General features: G+C 38.6%; 1 protein-coding gene across 1 annotated transcript in view; it reads right to left on the minus strand.

The window, feature by feature from the left end:
* LOC122792759 (phospholipid-transporting ATPase ABCA1-like) overlaps nt 1-12259 on the minus strand; it is a 2266772-nt gene that overhangs the window by 639990 nt on the left and 1614523 nt on the right. The window contains exons 31-32 of the mRNA XM_044060333.1: nt 1188-1282; nt 918-1023 (exon numbers count right to left, since the gene is read on the minus strand). Coding sequence (XP_043916268.1) covers nt 918-1023; nt 1188-1282 — 201 coding nt within the window. The remainder of the gene's footprint in view (nt 1-917; nt 1024-1187; nt 1283-12259) is intronic.

The following is a 12259-nucleotide window of genomic DNA, read 5'->3' on the forward strand; positions in this document are numbered from 1 at the left end:
TCCCTATCAAATAATCAAATAGACAAATTGTCAAAAGTCATATGGTCGAACCCATATCATCGACAACTGCGTCCATTGAACTGTTCTGACTGAGATCACATTCCAGTATGGATGAGGAAATTTGCCCTTTCCCCCACTGTGCTGTGCTCTCACAGTTGGTATATATAATTTTCAGAGGGTGGGGCATGCAAGGGGGCTTGACTCCTACAAAAAGAGTTTTTGTGGTGTATGCTGGTGTTGTTAATGTTTTGAGTTTGTTTCAATGGACTGAATTGTCGACAATTTGTCCATTTGATTATTTGATAGGTATTCCTTTTTTTCTGGTTGAGGTGATTAGAAAGGACTGTATAAAGTTAGAGAATAAGTGTTGTTTTTTGAGGAAACAAGAATACAGACATTTGATAAGCAGATGTGAGGGAAGATAAGATAAAAGTTAGGAAAGGAAAAAGTTATTTCAAGAAAATATGACAATAATAAGTTCAATAATTTATAAACAAAAATATTTGTTACAAGGAATAAGTCAGGATGTTTCTTCTTTCTTGGGGAATAGGCTTAAAGGAAGGATAACATGTATTATGAATCATAAAGGAGAAATATGCAAGAATAAGGAAGAAATCAGACTATGTATTTACCAAAAACACTCATGGGCATATTGCACTTGGACGAGTGAGTTAGACAGTTGATGCACAGGGAATTTCTACTTTGCAACCTGTAGAGCACCAACAATAAATCATTTAGCAGATTAAATGTTATACAGGCAGATGGAAAAAAAAATAGTCGCTTCAGCAGTAGATTTTAAATGCATTGTTCATTTGCTTCTAAATAATAGACACAAAGCTCTCTGATGCTGTAAATACGAACAGAGTAAAAAAAGAGTATTCTGTAAATGTTATGTAAGAAATATCCTTAAAATCCACCTCTGACAAGTTGAAGAACTTCTTCATTTCCTGAAGGAAAGCATTAATGTCAGACTGATTCTTCTGAACCTGGGAGTTTTGACCCCCGACTGAAATCCCGCCATACCTTAGAAGTAAAAAAAAGAGAACATTTCATAAACAGCAATTTCTAAATATCTATATTTTAATCAGTTGATCTCATATATAATCACATTTAAGATAGGTTTCAGCTTAGCACATCATAATACAGCCTTTTCAGTGCCTAAAAGTATAAAAATACAATGTTCTTACCTTAGTTTTTTGAACTTCTCATAGCTTTTCACTAAATAGTCACTGACATTTCTCATTGTTAAATTTTGTAGAATATCAGTAGAATTCTGTGCTCTCTGAAATGCAATATAGCAATACATTAGTCTTAATGTTAACCCGAATAAAAGTGAAGAACTTTAGGAAAACAGTCTTCTAATTAAGTCTTCTTATGTTTCTTTTTCAAAAGTGAATTTATAAATTATGCAAAAGTGAATTTGTAAATTATGTAAATTGTGCTATATACTGACAGTCAGCAAATAAATAAAAATCATGTTGTACTTTAGCTATATTTCTTATGTTTTTGTAAAACACCCTTGATTTTCATTTGACTGCCATTTTGTATCAACTTTTTTTTATTTGGTATTCCATCTTAGTTCAGCTTTTAAAGCGTATGTCTGCCATTAATGGGCTTTGTCAATAGGTTGCTTCACATTCCAGCTGTACATGAAATGAGTTTATACACATTTACTTTCATATTTAAATATTTTATTAAAATCCTGTATTTAAAAATATGTAAATAATTATCAACAATTTTGAAAATTAATAATGTTCATGAATGTTTAATAGCATATCTTTAGAATAAAAATGAGTGTCTCTGAAAACTTATACATATAAACAAAAATATACATCATACTAATGCAGTAAATAGTTATTTAAAGCAGTCTGGAGGAGTGATGCTAGGGTTCAGATCTTTGGATGTCCATTTATAAGGATGACTGGACACAAAAAAAGATGGAACACACAAATCGATAAATACTTTACAATATATTGGTATGAGTAGTTTAGCCAATAAAATTTGATTGACACAAACTCATTTATTTCTGCTTTGTAAACGTTTAGGCAGATATTTCATTTTGCCTTTTTGCCAATACCATTTTTGCCTGTTGTAAAGATTTGTGCCAGTGATATTGCACCTTGATTTGTAGAACTTCTAATGAAGAAATTAAAAGGAAATGATCTTTTAAGGATATGAAGAAGGAGAACTGCCTAAGTGAACAGATTCTTTTTTTTTTTTTTTTGTTATTTGGTATAATAATAGAATTTAGCTATGATTGTAGAACTAATATAGCATTTTTGATGGTTACTAAAGCAAACTACACTTTCGCAGTGTCTGTATTTGTAACCAGTTGTACTTTCTGAGCAGGCACACTCCATATACTTGTAAGCAGCTATATTCCCTGGGTATGTGCACTACTTGTACCTGTAACCAGCTATACATTCGGAGTAGGCACATTGCATATACTTGTAACCAGCTATGCTCCCTGGGAAAGTGCACTCCTTGTACATGTAGCTAGCTATATTCCCTGGGAATGTGTGCTCCTTGTAGCTGTAACCAGCTATACTCTCTGAGTAGACACACTCCATATACTTGTAACCAGCTATGCTCCCTGGGAAAGTGCACTCCTTGTACATGTAGCCAGCTATATTCCCTGGGAATGTGTGCTCCTTGTAGCTGTAACCAGCTATACTCTCTGAGTAGACACACTCCATATACTTGTAACCAGCTATGCTCCCTGGGAAAGTGCACTCCTTGTACATGTAGCCAGCTATATTCCCTGGGAATGTGCGCTCCTTGTAGCTGTAACCAGTTATACTCTCTGAGTAGACACACTCCATATGCTTGTAACCAGCTATACTCCCTGGGTATGTGCACTCCTTGTACATGTAGCTAGCTATATTCCCTGGGAATGTGTGCTCCTTGTAGCTGTAACCAGCTATACTCTCTGAGTAGACACACTCCATATACTTGTAACCAGCTATGCTCCCTGGGAAAGTGCACTCCTTGTACATGTAGCCAGCTATATTCCCTGGGAATGTGCGCTTCTTGTAGCTGTAACCAGTTATACTCTCTGAGTAGACACACTCCATATGCTTGTAACCAGCTATACTCCCTGGGTATGTGCACTCCTTGTACATGTAGCTAGCTATATTCCCTGGGAATGTGTGCTCCTTGTAGCTGTAACCAGCTATACTCTCTGAGTAGACACACTCCATATGCTTGTAACCAGCTATACTCCCTGGGTATGTGCACTCCTTGTACATGTAGCCAGCTATATTCCCTGTGAATGTGCACTCCTTGTAGCTGTACCCAGCTATACTCTCTGAGTAGGCACACTCCATATACTTGTAACCAGCTATACTCCCTGGGAATGTGCACTCCTTGTAGCTGTACCCAGCTATACTCTCTGAGTAGACACACTCCATATGCTTGTAACCAGCTATACTCCCTGGGTATGTGCACTCCTTGTACATGTAGCCAGCTATATTCCCTGGGAATGTGCACTCCTTGTAGCTGTACCCAGCTATACCCTCTGAGTAGGCACACTCCATATACTTGTAACCAGCTATATTCCCTGGGAATGTGCACTCCTTGTAGCTGTACCCAGCTATACTCTCTGAGTAGGCACACTCCATATACTTGTAACCAGCTATACTCCCTGGGAATGTCAACTCCTTGTAGCTGTAACCAGCTATACTCTCTGAGCAGGCACACTCCATATACTTATAACCAGCTATACTCCCTAGGAATGTGCACTCCTTGTAGCTGTAACCAGCTATACTCTCTGAGCAGGCACACTCCATATACTTATAACCAGCTATACTCCCTAGGAATGTGCACTCCTTGTAGCTGTAACCAGCTATACTCTCTGAGTATGTACAGTCCTTATACTTGCAAACAGCTATAATCCCTGGGTATGTGCACTCCTTGTAGCTGTAACTAGCTATACTCTCTGAGTAGGCACACTCCATATACTTGTAACCAGCTATACTCCCTGGGAATCTGTGCTCCTTGTAGCTGTAACCAGCTATACTCTCTGAGTATGCACAATCCTTATACTTGTAACCGGCTATACTCCCAGGGGTACATGTATTCCTTCACTCTGAGGTGGGCTGAGACTTTAACTTTGCTCCTGCCATATATAGCAATAGTACTCATTAGAACAAAGGATTTAACTGGATCTGCTGCCATGTGAAGCATGTAAGATCTGCTTTCTCTTCATCACCTGCCTATAGTCTTTCTGGTGAAGTGTCTTGTGGTCTCAAGGCCAGTGAAACAGAAAAGTGATCCTTGGATTTTCCTTAGCCACTTAAAACATAAATCCCTAACAGGAATAGAGAGCTGCACTGCAAACATCAGAGGCAGTGCACATTAAAATTAAGTTCATGATCATGGTTTCTAACATGCGGCTTTCAAGCCCCCACCCCACAGTCCGGAGCACGATACTAACCTGTGTCAACCACTTTTGTGGCATCATTTCTCGAAAGATCAATAGCCAGTTCCTTTCACTGCTTACTAATTTCTCTTACTGTTTTCTGCATCTTGTCATTTCTTATCCTGATTGCTCCCTCTCCCCTTTCTGCACCTGTGGTGTTGCCAAAACCTACACTCCTGCTGGGATGACAATTTCTGACAATTAGTGCAATTTGTCAAATGATTTCCAGTATACCATAAGCCGAGCTTCCTTCAAAGAGCTGGCTTAGTTTCACGACTGCAGACACAGCAAATTTGTGGTATACAGTCAGCTGTTGTTTGCTTTCACTTTCTTTTGCAGAATAAAACAAAGACCATCTCTTGATCAAGTTCATATTGTGTAGTAGTTTAAACATGATATTATTTACCTCATCCAAATGTTTTTCATTACCATGTTTAAAGCAGGCACAACCCAGCTGAATACAGAATATGTTCAAGTTTACTTTAAATTTCCATCTCTCCTGTATACCGACTCAAAACTGTTTCCTGCTTCAGCTCTGCTTCAGAAGACAAGTATTTGTTTTATTTATTTATGCATTTCTTTATTTATTTATTTATTTACATACTTAATTATTTTTTAATTCAGCTTATGCTGTCACTACTTCAATAGCTTGCTTACTAATTGAAATAGCTAAGAATGTTCAGTAATTTAGCTTCTGCACTATAAACGGTTTAAATTACTCTATGCAAGGGACACAAGTTTCACCTGTGTTTTATTCTGGCTAAATACAGATCATTCTTTCTGTTACCTTCTGCCTGCATAGCTTTTCCTGTATTGATTGGTAGCTAAATTCAGTGGCTTCCTAACATGCAGTCAAGTCCTGGAATGTGGAATTCCAGATAAGATAAAAAGTGATTCAATGTACTAAGAGACTGTTCAAATATTGTCAATGGGACATTGAAAGTAATATATTAAAAGATAACAAGATGGTGCCAGAGAGTCACTATATATATAGGTTACAGAAGACTTACGGTGATACAGTTTGGAAGTTGCTTTGTGATTTAGTGAATAGAGAAGCACATTCTGAAACCCTATATTAGTGGTTTGAGTATCACAAAGGTAGGTACTTTTTTTTTTTTTTTTACATGACAAGGACCCATTTGATTAAATGACAACAGTGCCTGGACTTTGACTTGGTGTGTGACATTGTGTGCAGGATGATGTATATACATTTCCTTATTTACCGGAGAGAGAGGTACTTGTACATTACTTTTTTTTGTTTATTTGTGTTTATTGTTTTTCTTCCTATTGGTGGTAAGGGAAGATATTTATTTCTGTGAATATGTTTTCTAGATGTTCCATTGATAATTTCTTGAATGGTTGCTTAGTAGGATGTTCAACAGTTTTTGTTTTAGAGTTCAACATCCCAGGACTCCACTGCAAGTCAGTATTCAGCTCTGCACAAATTCATTAAAATGAAAACAATCTGAGGCATGAGAAATGTTTTAAGAATATAAGGCTATTAAAATCTATGTCACTTTTAGAGAAAAGGTATATTTGTCTTTTGCAAATTTTGAATAATTATTATGATATTATTGTTACTATTTTATATTACTTTTATTGTTAATTATTATTATTTTTCTATCACCATTCATTAACTTTTACCATAGATGAACCTTTCAATGTGTGCAGAAAATATTTTACATAAATACACTTGAGTAAGTCTCAAAATCATACTTCTCAACTGCCATTACTGAAAAGTTTGATCTACACCTACTAAAATCATTGAATTTCTGAGAAAAAGCAGTGGTTTACTGTCAACAAATAATGTAGCCAAGGGAGCCACAACATTAACAAAACACCCCTAAGTGTTTATTCAGTTGTTCGGAATTTGAGAAATTATATAGACCTAACATTTGACCAAAATGTGCCCATTGTTGTGAGAAAGCAGAGCTTATAAACAAAGGGATTAAGTCTAGATCTAAGGATGTCATAGCCCCCCTTTACTCAGTCCTCATTAGGCCACTCCTTGAGTATAATGTCCCCTTTCGCAGGTATTTGCCCAGACACATGTAACAACTGGAACCCCACAGAGATACCTTACTGAAACTACAAGTCATAAACAGCATGTCCTACATTGATCAAGCAAGCCCTGTCTCTATACTCAGTATCCTATAGATAGAGGTGACCTGTGTCTGGCATACAAGGCATCCTCTGACTCATTACTGATGGACAGGTGTACTTCAAGGAGGATACAACTGTTGTGGAACAGGTCACCCATCCACATAAAACAAATTTCATCCCGGTTCATATTTAAGTGCAACTTAGATCTAGGGATAAGAAACAGAACATTTGCCCCAGAACTGCTTCCTCTTCTACTAATGTACAACTGCAACTCCTAAATGCTTTATCTCATGCATGGGTCCCCTCAAATTATCTAAGGTATGATCCCAATTATTCTCATTAGATGTACTATATAATTACCAACCATGGGTGGGTAAGGCCAATCTAACACCAAATGAGATATGTCAATTTGGGTACAAAAAGCAAAACTGGCTACGCTTAAAATGGCTAAAAGGGCAGCAAGCCTATTACTTAACTATGAACTTATAAACCTATGTCAGTCATAAAAGTCACAGAATTCTTTTACTTTGGAAAATGCAAGTTAGTTAAATCACTCTTAGTCTATCAACTTTTAGAATCAGTAGCACTTATGTTGTGGTTGTTGTTTGTCTTTTCGGCTTTTCCTGGTTAGGGGTCACCACAATGGAACTCCGGTCCGCTAATGATTGGCAGTAGATTTTTTTTTATGGTGCCGAGTTGCCAGCCCGATGCCCAACCTTCAGCAAAGGCATGCCCATTCACACATGTCTTTCGGAGGCCACTCAACCACGGGGAAGACATGCAGACTCCACACAGAAGGCACTCCAGCTGAGAATCGAACAGGAGAAACTCTTGCTGTGAGGCAACAACACCACCACTGTAATTTTGTGAATAAGGGGTTGAGAGCTAGGCTCAACAGTTTGGTTTTAGAAACAAACGTGATAACTTTCTGCTCTTTGCTGATTCCAGGCAGTAACTTGACATAGTATAAAATGTGTCCCTTTGAAAAAGAAATAACCTTCTACTTATAAAACTAATACACATGCATTATATAAGACAGAAATAGGAGGTTTTCAATACTGGCTGCACAACTTGAATACAGCCTGCTCATGGAATCTCTAATACTGGGAGGATAAAGGAAATAATTAATTTACAGTTGTACTTAGGGTACCAATACGTGCAGCCTTGCAAGAATTATAAAAGTAAGCAGTTCTAGGCACATTGTGGGTGCTGAAAAGAGCACTTTGGGCTAACATTAAATTATGAAACAATACTAATGTCATGAATTCTAATCATACCCTGAACTGGGAATGGGGTCCAATCCAGTCATGGTATTAGAAACCCAAATGTCTTGGAGAAATTAAACTAGGAAGATAATAATGAAATTAAGTGCAGTCAATCTCTTGTATGTCCTCTCAGGAAGGATCTTGGTCTGTCTTCAGGAATAAATAAATCATGAAAGCGATGTCTAACCCCAGACCTACTAACTGCATCAGTTACCTTGTTTCTCTATCTTCTTCTGTTAGTGGTGTTCAGAGTGTCTCTGCCTTATATACACTGAAATGAGTAGTGTAGACAACACAGCTCCATGGGTTTAAGTGGCTGTTACATATCTATGAGATATACTAATGCCTGATTTGGGAAGGAAATTAATAAATGGAATCTTCATTCTTTGGTTAAAAGTTGCTTAGGAACATCAGATTGAAAAGAAGTGAAGGGGCATGGCCATCTGGAGAAAATATGGTTTTCAATCAAATCTGTGCTAACAAAAATCTCTTTTCAAGTGTGGATAGATTTGACCTTTGTCTCTATTAGACTGGGCAGAGAAACAAATCTTTCAAGGTTTGAAAACGGCATGTCTACTGGTGCCTATAACCCTGTCCAGTGTGCCAGCATATTCCTGATCAAAGTTCTGGTAGATGATGTTAGCATCAAGGTGTCCAACAGAATATTTATCCATTAATAAAAGATGTAGTGTCATACTAATTCCCTCCAAGGCAGGAGGAATATAAAGGTTAACATAATATGCTTCTGCGTTTGATTACTGCTCTGTACCCAGGTCATTGTAAAACGGTAAACATCATGTCTGATGCATTCCATCATAACCCTCCTCCTTTGAAAACGTGCAAAAAGTATTCAAGGAAGGTTGTCTTAATGTCATATGCTGAGCTACACCTTATTTTGTATATGCTTAACATACTCTGAACTTGCTTTATGGAGTTGATTTGTTCTTTAGCTTCACTTTTTTGAAGACTATTATCTATCATTTTTTAAACCATGGGCATAGTTGCCCCAAGAAGAAAACACTGAGATAAAGACATAGGCTTAACATTTGTATCCAATGAACAACAATCTGTTGTAAACTCATGGATGGAGTCTGGGAAAATGAAGAGAAAGACAGGACCTTTCCAGACAAGTAGAGCTACAAGGACTTGTAAATAAAGTTCTGTAAGGACTGATTCAGCAAAAGATATTTAAAAGATCCAGCAGTAGTCATTGTACACATTCACTTTTCAATGTGGTCATATGTAAATATATATATATATACATATATGTATATATATATATATATATATATATCTATATATATATATATATATATATATATATATATATATATATATATACACACATATATATATGTATATATATATATATATATATATATATATGGTTCTACCTCACATAAACGAAACACCAAAACACTGACAATGCAATCACCGAAACCACATAACCGACAGTACAAAAACACGAAATTCCACATGCCCGACAACGAAATAACCGACGGTACACAAACACGAAACCTCATACACTTCACACACCACAATCAACAAACAAAACACATTCCCCATCCAAAAACCACATACACAACACAAGCACACCAAAATCCCTACAAACCCATACTAAACCTCACATACACAACTACCTACAACCCTAACCCAAACCCTAACCCTAAGGTCCGTCACTACCGCACACTTACCTGACCCGCTCCCTAACCCTAACTCACTTATCCCGCCCCTAAACCCAAACACAATCACTACCGCACACTTACCTGACCCACTCCCTAACCCTAACTCACTTATCCCGCCCCTAACCCAAACACAATCACTACCGCACACTTACCTGACCCGCTCCCTAACCCTAACTCACTTAACCCACCCCTATCCCCACAGACCGTCAATATCCACACTTACCTTACTCGCACCCTAACGTCCGTCACTACCGCATACTTACACAGCCTTTCCCCATGTCGGCATCCTCGGCGTCGGTGCTTTCATCCGTCGGGTCGGTCTTCTGCTTGTCGATCTTCTAGGTCCCGTCGCGTCGGTCTTCTGCGCTGTCGATCTTCTGGGGCTTGCGATTTCTGTGTCGATGTTCCGGCGTGTCGTTGAAGTGAGGTAGAACCATATATATATATATATATATATATATATATCTTCTTTACAATGGTTGTGATCATAATATGTTCTGTAGGAAGTCTACAAGGGTTTATAAACTATGTATGGTACATGGATCCTCATGTCTGTCTCATCTTGCCCTCAATTAGTACTCTGCATATGCACCTCACATATTTATTATGGATGCCTGTTGAAATGTCAGCACTTGTAATACTGGGTGATTACACAATGAAAAAAAGATTGAAAATGCAGGAGAAAGACAAAGTGCTCTTCTTTCAGCTTGATTTTTTTTCAGGGGCAAGCCTTCCTGCACACCTAATATCCTCCCTACCCCTGAACACACACACACACACACACACACGCAAATATATATATATATATATATATATATATATATATATATATATATATATATATATATATATATATATCATAGGATCATAGCAGGTTACTAGGCTATTAGCCCTGAGGCCTTTATAAGCCTAGCCAAGAGTTTAGCTCATGTTTAGACAAGTCATTACCTACAGCCCCAGTAGGGACACAGGTGGAATCCCAAGAGTGTAATTTCAGTTTCCCATCCAGTTATCTAGGTTGCACTTAAAAAGGGATAACTTTTGTTGTTTTGGTTTATATATCAGAAATTTCTTTTTCTCTTTTTAACTGTAAAGAAAAAAACTGTACAATTTTATGGAAATATTTGTTCACTTTAATAATGATTTAATAAAATTCTTTAAAAAAAAGTGATAATGAGGTACTCTGCTTGATGTGGAGAGGGAGTCTGTTCCACAGATGGTGGAGTCTCTGGGACACAAAACTGTCCCACCAACAAGTCCTATTGATATCACAGACCAGGTTGAGGTCACGCGTATGGATTGCTTGACTGGAGCTTAACTTGCGGATATGCAGCAGTGCCATCAAGGCGGGGTCTGAGATTGCTTTGTATGCCAGACAGAAGTCACCTCTGAGGAGTCTGTAGGAAACCAAGTAGAGGGACAGGGCTTTTAGCCTATTTGTGTATGGTAGGTGTTTGAGGCCCTGGATTCTCTTGGTGAGAAACCTCTGTGGTCTCTCCAGCTGCTGCATGTGCTTTGCGAGGTACATGCTGAAGGGGGCATTATACTCAGTAATTGGCCTTATAAGGGAAGAATACAGGGATTTTATGACCTCTTTGTCCCTGGATGAGATACTCTTACTTATGAGGTGAGCCATGTAGAAAGCTTTCTGTACAACGGAATCAACATGGTGGTCAAAAGTCAGGTTCCGATCAGCCTTGGTGCCCAAGTCCCTCATGACTGACTGCGTGCTTATGACATTGTTATTAATGTGATAATATGTGGGGACATCACTCTCCCTAAAGGGGATGATGTTGCATTTTTTGGTATTCAGCTTGAGGCCATGTTTCTTGCACCAGTCATTTGTCTGGGTGAGAACCTCTTGGAGGACGTCCACATCACTAGGGGAATTGATGACAGTGCCCAGGCTGCAATCATATGCAAACTTGGTCAGTCATAGCCCACTGGTTTTGGCCTGCACCTCAGAAAAATATATCCCAAATAACAGAGGCCCCAAGACTGATCCCTTTGGTACGCTGCTCATTATGGGTCTACTGTTTGAGGTGGCTTCCTCTATTATGATTAGATGAGTTCTATCAATGAGCCAGTTTGCTACCCATCTGGTAACACATGGATTGATGCCTAGTTGAGAGAGTTTATCTACTATGCCCAAGTGGGAAATAGTGTTGAAGGCTTTGGCCAGGTTAAGGTAGGCAGTGTACACTGTCTTCCCCTCATCCATGGCTTTGGTGACTATCTCAAAGAAGTCAACCAGATTTAAAAGACATGGCCTCTCCTTGACAAAGCCAAACTGTGTGGGGTCGAGTGTTTGAAGGTTGCCAATGTCTCTGTTAATGAGGTCCATGATAATCCATTCCATGGCCTTGCAGATTAGGCTACTTAGGCTGATGGGTCTATAGCTTTCTGGATTGGTGGACACTCCACTTTTGTGTGAAGAGATGACAGTGACTGTCCTCCACTCGGCTGGGACAAAGCGAGTACACAGAATGTGGCTGAATAGGGTGCCTAATGGTGCTGCAAGTTCATGCCTGAGTTCATGTAGGATGCAGCCTGGGATGTTATCGAGTCCCATGGAAGCTGTATCTTTTGCCTTTGAGAGGGCAGTGATGACCTGCTTCCTAGAGATAAGGGGTGAGGGCAGGTACTGAGGATGTCCTGATTTACTGATGGGGGGGGACAGAGGGGGCGACGTTTTTACTGAATCTGTCAGCCAGTAGATTGGCTATATCTACAACATTTGTGTATGTGGTGTCCTTGACCACCAGTTCTGAACAGATTTGGGTGCT

The sequence above is a fragment of the Protopterus annectens genome, chromosome 2.part0 (assembly GCF_019279795.1).
Source record: "Protopterus annectens isolate FY-2018-M chromosome 2.part0, PAN1.0, whole genome shotgun sequence".
Lineage (NCBI taxonomy): Eukaryota > Metazoa > Chordata > Ceratodontiformes > Protopteridae > Protopterus > Protopterus annectens.